Source organism: Tachyglossus aculeatus, chromosome 15 (assembly GCF_015852505.1).
Source record: "Tachyglossus aculeatus isolate mTacAcu1 chromosome 15, mTacAcu1.pri, whole genome shotgun sequence".
Taxonomy (NCBI): Eukaryota; Metazoa; Chordata; class Mammalia; order Monotremata; family Tachyglossidae; genus Tachyglossus; species Tachyglossus aculeatus.
Window position 1 is genome coordinate 14,887,823 of NC_052080.1, and position 18,603 is coordinate 14,906,425.

At 48.7% G+C, this 18,603-nt stretch overlaps 1 protein-coding gene across 1 annotated transcript in view; it reads left to right on the top strand.

The window, feature by feature from the left end:
• The window catches only part of RP2 (RP2 activator of ARL3 GTPase), a 38,113-nt gene that overhangs the window by 16,007 nt on the left and 3,503 nt on the right, over positions 1 to 18,603 (top strand). Inside the window, exon 2 of the mRNA XM_038757096.1 lies at positions 10,506 to 11,174. Within this exon, the coding sequence (XP_038613024.1) occupies positions 10,506 to 11,174 (669 nt within the window). The remainder of the gene's footprint in view (positions 1 to 10,505; positions 11,175 to 18,603) is intronic.

Sequence of the window (18,603 nt, forward strand, 5' to 3'; positions counted from 1 at the left end):
CTTTGCACATAGTAAGCGCTTCACAAAGACCAAAATTATTATTATCATAGTAAGCGCTTAACAGATACAGTGCTTTGCACAGAGTAAGCGCTTCACAAAGACCAAAATTATTATTATCACAGTAAGCGCTTAACAAATGCAGTGCTTTGCACAGAGTAAGCGCTTAATAAAGGCCATTGTTGTTGTTATTATTATTATTAAATGCCATCGTTATTATTCTTGTTATTATAACGAGATCAGACGCTTGATTCTAATTGCTTTCTTAATGATTTCTGGGCAACTATGGCCGTCCTGGCGGAGGAACAGAAAGAAACCGTCGTATTCCCCCGGGCGATTTGGAGATCGGCCTGTCTGTACCCCGGCGTTTAGAACAGCGATCGACACGTCGTAAGCGCTTAACAAATACCATCATTGCCATTATCATTATTATTATTATTATTATTATTATTATTATTACTATTATTATCATTATTATTAGACCCAAGCAGGGGAGGGCTACCGCTTTTGCCACCTACGATGCCAAGTCACCAGGCCCCAAGGAGCCGTGTCGGCTGCTGCGGGAAAAGGTGCCCAGAGCTTTATTTTTCTTTTTTAATGATGTTTGTTAAGCACAAAGCACCGTACTAAGCCCTTGGGAGAGTTCTCTCTGTATATAATAATAATAATAGAGTTCTCTCTGTATATAATAATAATAATGGCACTTATTAAGCGCTTACTACGTGCAAAGCACTGTCCTAAGCGCTGGGGAGGTTACAAGGTGATCAGATTGTCCCTCGTGGGGCTCACAGTCTTCACCTCCCCCCTTTTACAGATGAGGGAACTGAGGCCCAGGAAAGTGAAGTGACTCGCCCAAAGTCACACGGCTGACAAGCGGCGGAGCCGGGATTTGAACCCACGACCTCGGACTCCAAAGCCCGGGCTTTTCCCACAGAGCCACGCTGCTTCTCGCTGTATATGAGTATACGTGTACTCTATGTGTATTCTATTTATTTATTTATTTATTTATTTCTATTTATTTATTTATTTATTTATTTATTTTGTGCGTATCTATTCTATTTATTTTATTTTGTTAGTATGTTTGGTTTTGTTCTCCGTCTCCCCCTTTTAGACCGTGAGCCCGCTGTTGGGTAGGGACTGTCTCTAGATGTTGCCAATTTGTACTTCCCAAGCGCTTAGTACAGTGCTCTGCACATAGTAAGCGCTCAATAAATACGATTGATGATGATGGAGTGTCTACTCTGGGCATTCAGGAGAACAAGAAACGGCCTACAGTAACAATAATATAATAATGATAATGGTATTTGTAAAGTGTTTACCATTCATTCAGTCGTATTTATTGAGCGCTTACAGTGTGCAGAGCACTGTACTGAGCGCTGGGGAAGTACAAGTTGATAACATATAGAGACGGTCCCTAGCGGGTTCACTGAGCCCTTGGGAGAATACAGTAGAACAAAGAAACAGCCTATGGTACAATAATAATAATAATAATAATAATAATAATGGTATTTGTTAAGCGCTTACCTCGTGCGGGGCTGTCTACTAAGCGCTCGGGAGAGGACAGCGCAGCAGAATCAGCAGAAACTTTCCCCGCCCGTAACGAGCTCACAGGCAGGGGCATTTATTGAGCGCCGACAGTGTGCGTAGCACTGAGCTAAGCGCTTGGGAGAGGACGATATATCACCCGGGAGTCACGGCCCCTGCTCGCAAGGAGCTTACGGTCTAGAGTGGGAGACAGCCTATCTATCTATAGATAAATATAATAATATAATATAATATTATAATATAATTCTAAGCGCTGGGGGGATACAAGGTGATCGGGGCTCCCCGTCTTCATCCCCATTTTCCAGATGAGGGAACTGAGGCCCAGAGAATCAATCAATCGTATTTATTGAGCGCTTACTGTGTGCAGAGCACTTTACTAAGCACTTGAAGTACAAGTAAATAGAATAGATATGTACAAGTAAAATAAATAAATAGAGTAATAAATATGTACAAACCTATATACATATATACAGGTGCTGTGGGGAAGGGAAGGAGTTAAGATGGGGGGACGAGGGGGAGAGGAAGGAATCAATTGTATTTATTGAGCGCTTACTGTGTGCAGAGCACTGTACTAAGTGCTTGGGAAGTACAAGTAAATAAAATAGATACGTACAAGTAAAATAAATAGAGTAATAAATATGTACAAACATATATACAGGTGCTGTGGGGAAGGGAAGGAGGTAAGATGGGGGGATGGAGAGGGGGACGAGGGGGAGAGGAAGGAATCAATCAATCGTATTTATTGAGCGCTTACTGTGTGCAGAGCACTGTACTAAGCGCTGGGGAAGTACAAGTAAATAGAATAGATATGTAGAGAAGTGAAGTGACTTTCCCAAAGTCACCCGGCTGTCAGTCGGCGGAGCCAGGATTTGAACCCGTGACCTCGGACTCCAAAGCCCGGGCTCTTTCCACTGAGCCACGCCGCCTCTCCTCTGGAGAAGAGGAACGGAGAGCTTAGTCAGGGAAGGCTTCCCAGAGGAGACGGCCTTGGATAAGTCTCTCTATGTTGCCAACTTGTACTTCCCAAGCGCTTAGTCCAGTGCTCTGCACACAGTAAGCGCTCAATAAATACGATTGAATGAATGAATGAACGAATAATATAATATAATAATACGGCTCAGTGGAAAGAGCACGGGCTTTGGAGCCAGAGGTCATGGGTTCGAATCCCGGCTCTGCCACTTGTCAGCTGTGGGGCTTTGGGCAAGCCACTTAACTTCTCTGTGCCTCAGTTACCTCATCTGTAAAATGGGATCAAGACTGTGAGCCCCACGTGGGACCACCTGATCGCCTTGTATCCCCCAGCGCTCAGAACGGTGCTTTGCACCTAGTAAGCGCTTAATAAAAGCCATTATTATTATTATATACAGAGAGAACTCTATTATTATTATTATTACGTACAGAGAGAACTCTCCCAAGGGCTTAGTACGGTGCTTCGTGCTTAACGAACATCATTGAAAACATCAGGTGCTTTGCGCGTAGTAAGCGCTTAATAAATGCCATTAAAAAAAATAATAAAAATAAAATAAACACATATTCGAGAAGTTCACCAGGCACGGTAGATAAATAAGCTGCGGTTAGGTACCCAAGTGCTGTGGGGCTGAGGGTGAGGTGATTTTTATTCCAATTTTCTTTGGAAGAAACAAATTGGCCGCTTCATTTTTGGGAGAGATTTCTTCGGGTTCCTCCGGCCTGCATTTTAATTTTCTCCGATTCTCCCTGAAGCCCGAAATGGGGAGACGCAGACATTTTTTCCTTCCTCGTCCCCCTCTCCACCCCCCCATCTTCCCTCCTTCCCTTCCCCACAGCTCCTGTATATGTGTATATATGGTTGTACATATTTATTACTCTATTTATTTTACTTGTACATTTCTATCCTATTTATTTTATTTTGTTGGTACGTTTGGTTCTGTTGTCTGTCTCCCCCTTTTAGACTGTGAGCCCACTGTTGGGTAGGGGCCGTCTCTATGCGTTGCCAATTTGTACTTCCCAAGCGCTTAGTACAGTGCTCTGCACCTAGTAAGCGCTCAATAAATACGATTGATTGATTGACTGATTGATTTTTTAAACGGGGCGCTCTGGCCCGGCGGGCGGTTCGGATTTCTTGGGTGGGAAATAAAAATGATAAGCGCTTAGTACAGTGCTCTGCACCTAGTAAGCGCTCAATAAATACGACTGATGATGATGATGATAAACGGGCAGTCCCCGTCTGCTTCATTTCAAAACTCTCCGGAACCGGGAAGTTAAACTCAATCAATCAATCAATCGTATTTATTGAGCGCTTACTATGTGCAGAGCACTGTACTAAGCGCCTGGGAAGTACAAATTGGAACTCAGTTCGTTCCTCCTCGCTCCCTCTTGGTTCCTCTCTGTATCTGAGTCGTTTCCGTCACCCTTGGAAACCCAGACATTTCTTTTTTATTTTTAGCTTCGTAACCGGACCGAATAGCCCGAAAAAGTATCCGATGTGGAACGGAAAAGGACAGCATTTCTGGATTTTAGCTGGCAGGTTGAATCCCCTTCGGAATTCCCCTTTTGTAAATAGTTTTCAAATCCTCCCGCTTTCTCGATAACCTCCGGGCACGAAATAATAATAATAATCGGCATTTATTAAGCGCTTACTATGTTCCAAGCACTGGGGTAGAAACGAGGTAATCAAGCTGTCCCACGTGGGGCTCACAGGCATCACCCCCGTTTTACAGATGAGGTAACTGAGGCCCGGAGAAGTGCCCAAAGTCAACCAGCTGACGAGTGGCGGAGCGGGATTTGAACCCATGACCTTGGACTCCTGAGCCCGGGCTCTTTCCACGGAGCCACGCTAAGTGATAGTCCGTTTTTTCCCAACCATTTAAACCTCAGCCGACGTCGACGGGGCAGGTCTGTCGCTGGAGCGTCCTTTCCCAAGCGCTTAGTACAGAGTTCCGCACCCCGTAAGCGCTCAGTAAATACGATCGGATGGATGACGGGGTGAACGAGAGGGAGATTTTACCAAATCCAAGAAGATTTACTTTTTGGAGTCACATCACCCGTGTTCCCTAGAGGAAAACATTTCAGGAGGCTCCAGGTATCCCAAGTTTCTTTATCGAGTTTTCACCTTCGCAGAACCTTCCGCAAATCCATTTATCGGATTCGTAAATCGGCTTTAATCTCCGGTCTCGGGGCTCCGGAGGGCGTCGGGCGCGTAGTAAGTGTTTAAGGAATACCGGAATCGAAGAGAGTCGTCCAAACAATCGGCTGACCGAGGAGAAGCGTGTTTATCGTGTATCTACCCCAGCACTTAGCGCGCGAAGCAGCTCGGAAGAGCCCGGGCCTGCAAGTTGGAGGACTTGGGATTCATTCATTCATATTTATTGAGCGCTTACTGTGTGCAGAGCACTGTACTAAGCGCTTGGGAAGTCCAAGTTGGCAACATAGACAGTAACGATGGTATTCGTTCGGCGCTTACTATGTGCTAAGCGCCGGGGGAGGTACAGCGTAATGGGGTTGTTCCACTTGGGGTTCCCGATCTTCATCCCCGTTTTATTAATAATAATAATAATGGCTTGTGTTAAGCGCTTACTATGGGCAAAGCACTGTACTAAGCGCTTGGGAAGTCCAAGCTGGCAACATAGACAATAACGATGGTATTCGTCCGGCGCTTACTATGCGCTAAGCGCCAGGGGAGATACAGCGTAATGGGGTTGTTCCACGTGGGGTTCCCGATCTTCATCCCCATTTTATTAATAATAATAATAATAATAATGGCATGTGTTAAGCGCTTACTACGGGCAAAGCACTGTACTAAGCGCTTGGGAAGTCCAAGCTGGCAGCATAGACAATAACGATGGTATTCGTCCGGCGCTTACTATGTGCTAAGCGCCGGGGGAGGTACAGCGTAATGGGGTTGTTCCACGTGGGGTTCCCGATCTTCATCCCCATTTTATTAATAATAATATTAATAATAATGGCATGTGTTAAGCGCTTACTACGGGCAAAGCACTGTACTAAGCACTTGGGAAGTCCAAGTTGGCAACATAGACAATAACGATGGTATTCGTCCGGTGCTTACTATGCGCTAAGCGCCGGGGGAGATACAGCGTAATGGGGTTGTTCCACGTGGGGTTCCCGATCTTCATCCCCATTTTATTAATAATAATATTAATAATAATGGCATTTGTTAAGCGCTTACTACGGGCAAAGCACTGTACTAAGCGCTTGGGAAGTCCAAGCTGGCAGCATAGACAATAACGATGGTATTCGTCCGGCGCTTACTATGTGCTAAGCGCCGGGGGAGGTACAGCGTAATGGGGTTGTTCCACGTGGGGTTCCCGATCTTCATCCCCATTTTATTAATAATAATAATAATAATAATGGCATGTGTTAAGCGCTTACTACGGGCAAAGCACTGTACTAAGCGCTTGGGAAGTACAAGCTGGCAACATAGACAATAACGATGGTATTCGTCCGGCGCTTACTATGTGCTAAGCGCCGGGGGAGATCCAGTGTAATGGGGTTGTTGCACGTGGGGTTCCCGATCTTCATCCCCATTTTATTAATAATAATATTAATAATAATGGCATTTGTTAAGCGCTTACTACGGGCAAAGCACTGTACTAAGCGCTTGGGAAGTACAAGCTGGCAACATAGACAATAACGATGGTATTCGTCCGGCGCTTACTATGCGCTAAGCGCCGGGGGAGGTACAGCGTAATGGGGTTGTTCCACGTGGGGTTCCCGATCTTCATCCCCCTTTTATTAATAATAATAATAATAATAATAATAATGGCATTTGTTAAGCGCTTACTACGGGCAAAGCACTGTACTAAGCACTTGGGAAGTCCAAGTTGGCAACATAGACAATAACGATGGTATTAGTCCGGCGCTTACTATGTGCTAAGCGCCGGGGGAGGTACAGCGTGATGGGGTTGTTCCACGTGGGGTTCCCGATCTTCATCCCCCTTTTATTAATAATAATAATAATAATAATAATGGCATTTGTTAAGCGCTTACTATGGGCAAAGCACTGTACTAAGCGCTTGGGAAGTCCAAGTTGGCAACATAGACAATAACGATGGTATTCGTCCGGCGCTTACTATGTGCTAAGCGCCGGGGGAGATACAGCGTGATGGGGTTGTTCCACGTGGGGTTCCCGATCTTCATCCCCATTTTATTAATAATAATAATAATAATAATGGCATTTGTTAAGCGCTTACTACGGGCAAAGCACTGTACTAAGCGCTTGGGAAGTACAAGCTGGCAACATAGACAATAACGATGGTATTCGTCCGGCGCTTACTATGTGCTAAGCGCCGGGGGAGGTACAGCGTAATGGGGTTGTTCCACGTGGGGTTCCCGATCTTCATCCCCATTTTATTAATAATAATAATAATAATAATGGCATGTGTTAAGCGCTTACTACGGGCAAAGCACTGTACTAAGCGCTTGGGAAGTACAAGCTGGCAACATAGACAATAACGATGGTATTCGTCCGGCGCTTACTATGCGCTAAGCGCCGGGGGAGATACAGCGTAATGGGGTTGTTCCACGTGGGGTTCCCGATCTTCATCCCCATTTTATTAATAATAATAATAATAATAATGGCATGTGTTAAGCGCTTACTACGGGCAAAGCACTGTACTAAGCGCTTGGGAAGTACAAGCTGGCAACATAGACAATAACGATGGTATTCGTCCGGCGCTTACTATGTGCTAAGCGCCGGGGGAGATACAGCGTAATGGGGTTGTTCCACGTGGGGTTCCCGATCTTCATCCCCATTTTATTAATAATAATAATAATAATAATAATAATGGCATGTGTTAAGCGCTTACTACGGGCAAAGCACTGTACTAAGCGCTTGGGAAGTCCAAGCTGGCAACGTAGACAATAACAATGGTATTCGTCCGGCGCTTACTATGCGCTAAGCGCCGGGGGAGATACAACGTAATGGGGTTGTTCCACGTGGGGTTCCCAATCTTCATCCCCATTTTATTAATAATAATAATAATAATAATAATAATAATAATGGCATGTGTTAAGCGCTTACTATGGGCAAAGCACTGTTCTAAGCGCTGGGGAGGCTACAAGGTGATCAGGTTGTCCCTCGTGGGGCTCACGGTCTTCATCCCCATTTCACAGATGAGGCAACTGAGGCACAGAGAAGTGGAGTGACTCGCCCAAGGTCTCACAGCCGACAGTTGGCAGGGCCGGGATTCGAACCCACGACCTCCGACTCCCAAGCCCGGGCTCTTCCCACTGAGCCACGCTGTTCTGATCCCCGCCGGCCGCTTGTTTCCTTCTTTCCTCTGGCCCTCGGTTCTTTCGCCTGCAAAATGGGGATCGTCCCGAGTGGCGGAGCCGGAATTCGAACCCACGACCTCCGACTCCAAAGCCCGGGCTCTTTCCACTGGGCCACGCTAAGCGATAGTCCATTTTTTTTCCCAACCCGATCATCCCGGCGCTTAGAACAGCGCCTGGCACGTAGTAAGCGCCTGGCAGATACCATAATCCTTATAAATGCGTGGCTCAGTGGAAAGAGCCCGGGCTTTGGAGGCAGAGGTCATGGGTTCAAATCCCGCTCCGCCAACTATCAGCCGTGTGACTTTGGGCGAGTCACTTCTCTGTGCCTCAGTTCCCTCATCTGGAAAATGGGGATGAAGACTGTGAGCCCCCCGTGGTGGGACAACCTGATCACCTGGTATCCCCCCAGCGCTTAGAACAGTGCTTTGCACATAGTAAGCGCTTAACAAATACCGTCATCATCGTCATAAATGATTATTTATTCATTCCTTCATTCAATCGTACTTATGGAGCGCTTACTGTGTGCAGAGCACTGTAGGAAGTCCATATAGAGACAGTCAATCAATCAATCAATCAATCGTATTTATTGAGCGCTTACTGTGTGCAGAGCACTGCACTAAGCGCCTGGGAAGTCCATATAGAGACGATCAATCAATCAGTCGTATTTATTGAGCGCTTACTGTGTGCAGAGCACCGTACTAAGCGCTTGGGAAGTCCAAGTTGGCAACATCTAGAGACGGTCCCTACAGTGCAGAGCACTGTACTAAGCGCCTGGGAAGTCCATATAGAGACGGTCAATCAATCAATCGTATTTATTGAGCGCTTACTGTGTGCAGAGCACTGTACACTTGGGAAGTCCAAGTACACTTGCACACTTGGGAAGTCCAACTTGGGAAGTCCAAGTTGGCAACATCTAGAGACGGTCCCTACAGTGCAGAGCACTGTACTAAGCGCCCGGGAAGTCCATATAGAGACGGTCAATCAATCAGTCGTATTTATCGAGCGCTTACTGTGTGCAGAGCACCGTACTAAGCACTTGGGAAGTCCAAGTTGGCAACATATAGAGACGGTCCCTACAGTGCAGAGCACTGTACTAAGCGCCCGGGAAGTCCATATAGAGACGGTCAATCAATCACAGTGTGCAGAGCACTGTACCAAGCACTTGGGAAGTCCAAGTTGGCAACATCTAGAGACGATCCCTACAGTGCAGAGCACTGTACTAAGCGCCTGGGAAGTCCATATAGAGACAATCAATCAATCAATCGTATTTATTGAGCGCTTACTGTGTGCAGAGCACCGTACTAAGCGCTTGGGGAGTCCAAATTGGCAACATCTAGAGACGGTCCCTACAGTGCAGAGCACTGTACTAAGCGCCCAGAAAGTCCATATAGAGACGGTCAATCAGTCACAGTGTGCAGAGCACAGTACTAAGCGCTTGGGAAGTCCAAGTTGGCAACATCTAGAGACGGTCCCTACAGTGCAGAGCACTGTACTAAGCGCCCGGGAAGTCCATACAGAGACGGTCAATCAATCAGTAGTATTTATCGAGCGCCTACTGTGCGCGGAGCACCGTACCAAGCGCTTGGGAAGTCCAAGCTGGCAACATCTAGAGACGGTCCCTACAGTGCAGAGCACTGTACTAAGCGCCCGGGAAGTCCATATAGAGACGGTCAGTCAATCAGTCGTATTTATTGAGCGATTACTGTGTGCAGAGCACCGTACTAAGCGCCTGGGAAGTCCAAGCTGGCAACATCTAGAGACGGTCCCTACAGTGCAGAGCACTGTACTAAGCGCCCGGGAAGTCCATATAGAGATGGTCAATCAATCACAGTGTGCAGAGCACTGTACCAAGTGCTTGGGAAGTCCAAGTTGGCAACATCTAGAGACGGTCCCTACAGTGCAGAGCACTGTACTAAGCGCCCGGGAAGTCCATATAGAGACGGTCAATCAATCAGTCGTATTTATCGAGCGCCTACTGTGCGCGGAGCACCGTACCAAGCGCTTGGGAAGTCCAAGCTGGCAACATCTAGAGACGGTCCCTACAGTGCAGAGCACTGTACTAAGCGCCCGGGAAGTCCATATAGAGACAGTCAGTCAATCAATCGTATTTATTGAGCGATTACTGTGTGCAGAGCACCGTACTAAGCGCCTGGGAAGTCCAAGCTGGCAACATCTAGAGACGGTCCCTACAGTGCAGAGCACTGTACTAAGCGCCCGCGAAGTCCATATAGAGACGGTCAATCAATCAGTCGTATTTATTGAGCGCTTACTGTGTGCAGAGCACCGTACTAAGCGCCTGGGAAGTCCAAGTTGGCAACATCTAGAGACAGTCCCTTACTAAGCGCCTGGGAAGTCCATATAGAGACGGTCAATCAATCAGTCGTATTTATTGAGCGCTTACTGTATGCAGAGCACGGTACACTTGGGAAGTCCAACTTGGCAACATCTAGAGACGGTCCCTACAGTGCGGAGCACTGTACTAAGCGCCCGCGAAGTCCGTATAGAGACGGTCAATCAATCGGTCGTATTTATCGAGCGCCTAGTGTGCGCGGAGCACCGTACTAAGCGCCCGGGAAGTCCAGGTCGGCAACGTCGAGAGACGGTCCCCACCCCTCCGGTCTCTCGGAGGGGGAGCCGGCCGCCAGAGAGCCCCCCGAGGGACTGACGCTTCCCCTCCGCCCCGTCCGCAGGTGGACCCCAAGGACTACACGCTGAGCGGCCTGAAGGACGAGACGGTGGGCCGGCTGCCGGGCCAGGTGGCCGGCGGGCCGCTGGCCATCCAGGACTGCGTGGGCTGCGGCATCTTCATCTTCGACCACTCGGCCGCGGTGACGGTGGACGACTGCGCCGGCTGCCGGCTCTTCCTGGGCCCGGTGCGGGGGAGCGTGTTCTTCCGCAACTGCCGCGACTGCGAGGCGGCGGTGGCCTGCCAGCAGTTCCGGAGCCGGGACTGCTCCCGGCTGGACCTGTTCCTCTGCTCCGCCACCCGGCCGGTCATCGAGGCGTCCGGCGGCATCCGGAGCGGCTGCTTCTCCTTCTACTACCCGGAGCTGGCGGCCCAGTTCAAGGAGGCCGGCCTCAGCGTCTTCAACAACTGCTGGAGCCAGGGCCACGACTTCACCCCCGTGGCCGGGGAGGACCACTGGAGGCTCCTGGACGGGGGCGGCGGGCCGGGGGGCTGCGTCCCCCCGCCCGCCGCCGCCGAGGAGCTCCGGGCCGTCCGGGTGAGCACCGAGGCCGGGCGCAGCATCGTGCCCGTCACCTGGGGCCGCCGGCCCAAGCCCAGCGACGAGTCCTGCCTGGCCGTCCTCTTCGCCGGCGACTACACCACCGCCAACGCCCGGAAGCTCATCGACGAGGTGAGGGCCTGCGCCCCCGGATCCCTCATTTAGCTCTGCCTCCCTCGTTTATCCCCGGGCACGCCCGGGACTCTTCCCGGGTCGGGTGGCTCCTTCGCCCCCGGATCCCGGTGACCGCCCGTGAGCTCTGCCTCCCTCGTTTATCCCCGGGCACGTCCGGCTTCCCCCGCCGGACTCTTCCCAGGTCGGGTGGCTCCTTCGCCCCCAGATCCCGGTGACCGCCCGTGAGCTCTGCCTCCCTCGTTTATCCCCGGGCACGTCCGGCTTCCCCCGCCGGACTCTTCCGGGGTCGGGTGGCTCCTTCGCCCCTGGATCCCGGTGACCGCCCGTGATCTCTGCCTCCCTCATTTATCCCCGGGCACGTCCGGCTTCCCCCGCCGGACTCTTCCGGGGTCGGGTGGCTCCTTCGCCCCCGGATCCCAGTGACCGCCTGTGAGCTCTGCCTCCCTCACTTATCCCCGGGCACGTCCGGCTTCCCTCGCCGGACTCTTCCGGGGTCGGGTGGCTCCTTCGCCCCCGGATCCCGGTGACCGCGCATGAGCTCTGCTTCCCTAATTTATCCCCGGGCACGTCCATCTTCCCCCGCTGGACTCTATTACTATATTACTATATAGTATATATATCATGCTATATTACTATATAGTAATAGAGTATACTATATAGCATATATATATATTATATATATAGTATAATATATATAGTTTATGTATTATATAGTATATATAGTATACTCTATTATTATATAGTATATATAGTACATAGTGTATAATATATAGTATATAATATATATATTATGTGGTATATATAGTATTATTATATAGTATATATAGTATACTCTATTACTATATAGTATATATAGTATGCTATATATACTATCATCATCATCATCAATCGTATTTATTGAGCACTTACTATGTGCAGAGCACGGTACTAAGCGCTTGGGAAGTCCAAATTGGCAATGTCTAGAGACAGCCCCTACCCAACAGTGGGCTCACGGTCTAAAAGGGGGAGACGGAGAACAAGACCAAACATACGAACGAAATAAAATAAATAGGATAGATATGTACAAGTAAAATAAATAAATAAATAAATAGAGTAATAAATATGTACAAACATATATACATATATACAGGACGTCCCTGGCACGTCCATCTTCCCCCGCTGGACTCTTCCGGGGTCGGGTGGCTCCTTCGCCCCCGGATCCCGGTGACCGCCCGTGAGCTCTGCCTCCCTCGTTTATCCCCGGGCACGTCCGGCTTCCCCCGCCGGACTCTTCCCGGGTCGGGTGGCTCCTTCGCCCCCGGATCCCGGAGACGGCATGTGAGCTCTGCCTCCCTAATTTATCCTCGGGCACGTCCGGCTTCCCCCGCCGGACTCTTCCGGGGTCGGGTGGCTCCTTCGCCCCCAAATCCCGATGACTGCACATGAGCTCTGCCTCCCTAATTTATCCCTGGGCACGTCCAGCTTCCCCCACTGGACTCTATTACTATATTACTATATTGTATATATATAGCATGTTATATTACTATATAGTAATAGAGTATGCTATATAGTATGTATATATATATATAGTATAATATATATAGTATATGTATTATATAGTATATATAGTATACTCTATTATTATATAGTATATATAGTATACGGTATATAATATATAGTATATAATATATTATATATATTATATAGTATATATAGTATTATATAGTATATATAGTATACTCTATTATTATATAGTATATATTGTATGCTATATATACTATCATCATCATCATCATCAATCGTATTTATTGAGCGCTTACTATGTGCAGAGCACGGTACTGAGCGCTTGGGAAGTCCAAATTGGCAACATATGGAGACGGTCCCTACCCAACAGTGGGCTCACGGTCTAAAAGGGGGAGACGGAGAACAAGACCAAACATACAAACAAAATAAAATAAATGGGACAGATACGTACAAGTAAAATAAATAAATAAATAAATAAATAGAGTAAAAAATATGTACAAACATATATACATATATACAGGACGTCAGTGGCACGTCCATCTTCCCCCACTGGACTCTTCCGGGGTCGGGTAGCTCCTTCGCCCCCAGATCCCGGTGACCGCACGTGAGCTCTACTTCCCTAATTTATCCCCGGGCACGTCCGGCTTCCCCCGCCGGACTCTTCCGGGGTCGGGTGGCTCCTTCGCCCCCGGATCCCGGTGACCGCACGTGAGCTCTGCTTCCCTAATTTATCCCCGGGCACGTCCGGCTTCCCCCGCTGGACTCTTCCGGGGTCGGGTGGCTCCTTCGCCCCCGGATCCCGGTGACCGCCCGTGAGCTCTGCCTCCCTAATTTATCCCCGGGCACATCCATCTTCCCCCACTGGACTCTATTACTATATTACTATATAGTATATATAGCATGCTATATTACTATATAGTAATAGAGTATACTATATAGTATATATATATTATATATATAGTGTAATATATATAGTATATGTATTATATAGTATATATAGTACACTCTATTATTATATAGTATATATAGTATATATAGTATATAATATACAGTATATAATATATTATATATATATTATTTAGTATATATAGTATTATATAGTATATATAGTATACTCTATTTTTATATAGTATATATAGTATGCTATATATACTATCATCATCATCATCAATCGTATTTATTGAGCACTTACTATGTGCAGAGCACGGTACTAAGCGCTTGGGAAGTCCAAATTGGCAACGTCTAGAGACAGCCCCTACCCAACAGTGGGCTCACGGTCTAAAAGGGGGAGACGGAGAACAAGACCAAACATACGAACGAAATAAAATAAATAGGATAGATATGTACAAGTAAAATAAATAAATAAATAGAGTAATAAATATGTACAAACATATATACATATATACAGGACGTCCCTGGCACGTCCATCTTCCCCCGCTGGACTCTTCCGGGGTCGGGTGGCTCCTTCGCCCCCGGATCCCGGTGACCGCCCGTGAGCTCTGCCTCCCTCATTTATCCCCGGGCACGTCCGGCTTCCCCCGCCGGACTCTTCCGGGGTCGGGTGGCTCCTTCGGCCCCGGATCCCGGTGACCGCCCGTGAGCTCTGCCTCCCTAATTTATCCCCGGGCACATCCATCTTCCCCCACTGGACTCTATTACTATATTACTATATAGTATATATAGCATGCTATATTACTATATAGTAATAGAGTATACTATATAGTATATATATACTGTCAGCTGTCAGCCGTGTGGCTTTGGGCGAGTTACTTCACTTCTCTGGGCGTCAGTTCCCTCATCTGTAAAATGAGGATTAAAAGTGCGAGCCCCCCGTGGGACAACCCGATCACCTTGTAACCTCTCCGGCGCTTAGAACAGTGCTTTGCACATAGTAAGCGCTTAACAAATGCCATTATTATTATTATTATTATTATTATTTTTATCTGCTGTCTACTTACTATTCTATTTATTTGGTTAATGATGTGCATTTAGCTTTAATCCTATTTGTTCTGACGACTTGACACCTGTCCGTATGTTTTGTTTTGTTGTCTGTCCCCCCTTACTAGACCGTGAGCCCGTTGTCGGGTAGGGACCGCCTCTGTATGTTACCTTCTTGTACTTCCCAAGCGCTTAGTACAGTGCTCTGCACACAGTAAACGCTCAATAAATACGATTGAATGAACGACTGACCTTGGGCGAGCCACTTAACGTCTCTGTGCCTCAGTTCCCTCAGCTGTCAAATGGGGATGAAGACTGTAAGCCCCACGGGGGACAACCCGATCACCTCGTTTCTCCCCCAGCGCTTAGAACAGTGCTTGGCACATAGTAAGCGCTTAACAAATATTATTATTACATAGCTACGTATAGAGATGTGCATCCATCAGAGAAGCAGCGTGGCTCAGTGGAAAGAGCCCGGGCTTTGGAGTCAGAGGTCATGGGTTCAAATCCCGACTCCGCCAATTCTCAGCTGTGTGACTTTGGGCGAGTCACTTCACTTCTCAGTGCCTCTGTTCCCTCATCTGTAAAATGGGGGTGAAGACTGTGAGCCCCACGTGGGACAAGCTGATCACCTTGTAACGTCCCCAGCGCTTAGAACGGTGCTTTGCACATAGTAAGCGCTTAATAAATTCTGTTATTATTATTATCCATCTATCTGTATGTGGAGATATACATCCATCCATCTTTATGTTAATAGATGTGTATCTATCTATAGATGTGATGTGAATGCACCTATACATAAATATATATTCATTCCGTAGTATTTATTGAGCACTTTTGGTGTGCAGTGTTAGATAAATCTATATATAGTTGTACATCTATATGTATATCGACGTGCACCTATCTCTAAAGCTTTACACAGATCTATATTTGTGTAGGCAGATAAGCGTCTACCTAGCTATATATAGATATCTTTAAATAAACTTTCAGTATGTGTCAAGTGCTTACTATGTTCCTGGCACTGTACTAAGTGCTGGGGTAGATGGAAATTAGGCAGTTGGACCAAGTCCACGGCCCACGTGGGGCTCACGGTCTTTTTTTTTTTATAATTTTAATGGTATTTGTTAGGCGCTTACTATGTGCCAGGCACCGGACTAAGCGCTAGGGTAGATACAAGGTTGGTCACAGTCTTAATTCTCTTTTTTTTGGCATTGGCTAAGCACTTATTATGTGCCAGGCACGGTACTAAGTAATAATGATGATGATGATGGCATTTGTTAAGCGCTTACTATGTGCCAAGCACTGTTCTAAGCGCTGGGGCGGATACAACGTGATCGGGTGGTCCCACGTGGGCCTCGCGGTCTTCGTCCCCATTTTCCGGATGAGGGAACTGAAGCACAGAGAAGTGAAGTGACTCTCCCAAGGTCACACAGCTGACAACTGGCAGAGGCGGGATTTGAACCCATGATCTCTGACTCCCGAGGCCGGGCTCTTTCCACCGAGCCACGCTGCTTCTTAATCGGGTCGGACACGTCCCTGTCCCACGGGGGGCTGACAGTCTAAGTCGGAGGGGAGAACTGAGGTACAGAGAAGGAAAGCGACCGGCCCAAGGTCACACAGCAGGCAGTCGGCAGACTCGGTCCATCAGTCGTATTTATTGAGCGCTCACTGCGTGCAGAGCACTGGGCTGAACGTTTAGGAGAGCGCGCTACAACGATAAACGGACGCCTGCCCTGCCCACAACGAGCCGACAGTCTAGAGGGGGAGACGGAGGTGAATAGAGATAAATTAGGAACCGGGATCGGAACCCAGGTCCCCCAACTCCCGGGCCCGAGAATGAGATAATAATAATAATAATAATGGCATTTATTAAGCGCTTACTATGTGCAGCACACTGTTCTAAGCGCCGGGGTGGTTACAAGGTGATCAGGTTGTCCCACGGGGGGCTCGCCGTCTTCATCTCCATTTGACAGATGAGTTAACTGAGGCCCAGAGAAGTGACTTGCCCAGGGTCACACAGCTGACAGTCGGCAGAGCCGGGATTTGAACCCGTGACCTCTGACTCCGAAGCCCGTGCTCTATTTATTTTATTTTGTTGGTATGTTTGGTTCTGTTCTCTGTCTCCCCCTTTTAGACTGTGAGCCCACTGTTGGGTAGGGACTGTCTCTATGTGTTGCCAGTTTGTACTTCCCAAGCGCTTAGTACAGTGCTCTGCACACAGCGCTCAATAAATACGATTGATTGATTGATTGATTCCACCGAGCCACGCTGCTTTCCGCGCCGCGGGAGGCAACCGTAAGGCCGGGGATTGAAAACCACGGGAGCGGTGGAAGCGAGGCTAACCGGCTCCTCTTTATCAATCAATCAATCAATCATATTTATTGAGCGCTTACTCTGTGCAGAGCACTGTACTAAGCGCTTGGGAAGTCCAAATTGGCAACATAGAGAGACAGTCCCTACCCAACAGTGGGCTCACAGTCTAAGAGGAAACGGAGATCCTAGTCTCCCGGGGGCCGGGCGTAGAAATGGGAAGCCGCGCGGCCTCATGGATCAAGAGGACCTGGGTTCTAATCTCGCTCCGCCCCTCGCCTCGGGCCCTTGGGCGAGTCGCTTCACCTCTCTGGGCCCCCGTTTCCCCCGCAGCCCAATCAGGGATTCAATCCCCGGCCGCCCTCGCACGGGGACCGGGTCCAGCCCGATTAACGGGCGCTTACGACAGCGCTTGACCCGTAGACCGCTAAAAACCGAAACGGCCTTCCCGAGCCAGAGGTCCGTTAAAAAACCAGCCGCAAAGAGTTTCGGAAACCTCTCAGTTCGCCAAGACTCTTTACCAGTCTCCAGCCCCCTCCCTCCTCCTTCCCGCTTGGTTCCCCTTTTCTGAAATCCAGGCGAAGTAGTGTTCTCGCCCCGGAAAAAATCTTCTTTTTTTTCTCTTTAATCTTCCGAGCTAACCTTTGAACCCCCCTTCCTCTTTTCCTTTCTCCCCGCCTCGCCTCTTTTTTCCGCCCTTCTAACATTTAGGGCACCGAATCGGACGTCCCATCGGCCTGAGCCCGTCGGTCTGTCATTCCGTCGTGCTGATCGAGCGCCTGCCGCGCGCAGAGCACTGTACTAAGCGCTCGGGAGAGGACGGTAGAACGACTCCCTGCCCACAACGAGCTGACGGTTTCGAGTAACGTCTCACAGATAACCTCACGACCTCTCTGAAACGAAAACAGGCCGCAGCCCTCCTACCCTAGAGTTATTTATTTCAGGGTGTAGATGTTTCCTTTTTTTTTTTTTATGGTATTGGTTAAATGCTTACGAGGTGCCAGGCACTGTACTGAGCGCCGGGGTGGAGTCAAGCGAATCGGGCTGGACACCGTCCCACGTGGGGCTCACTCCCCCTTTTACAGATGAGGCAACCGAGGCCCAGAGAAGCGAAGCAACTCGCCCAAGGTCGCACAGCAGACAGGCGGGATTAGAACCCGGGTCCTTCTGACGCCCGCTAGGCCGCACCGACGCTCCGGCCGGCAGCTGGGGAAGGGGGATAGGCTGGGCGGCAGCCGGAAAAGAAGAGGAGGATCGCGGTGTCGGCTGTTTCTGGGATTAAAATCCAAACAAGGGAAAAGAAAAGCGGGACTGAGGAGGAGGAGGAGAGGCGGGAGGGATGGGAAAGTTGGGACGGAGATCAGGAAGGGACTAGGGAGGGAGAGGAGGGATTTCAAGTGTCACTTGGATTTATCCGCGGGGAGTGGCGGTCATGTCGGAACTGTTAACGGAACTCGTTGCGGGCAGGGGACGTGTCCGTTTATTGTAACGAACTCTCCCGAGCGTCCAGTACAGTACTCTGCGCACAGGAAGCGCTCCAAAAAGGCGACTGGATGACGGGACGATTGAATGAAGCGCTTCCCGCTACCCCAGCGGCCACGTTTCCGTTGGCGGTCGGCCGCGGGCGGGAAGTCTCTTTCCAAACCTGACTTAAGGGCCTGTGCCTTCTTAACAG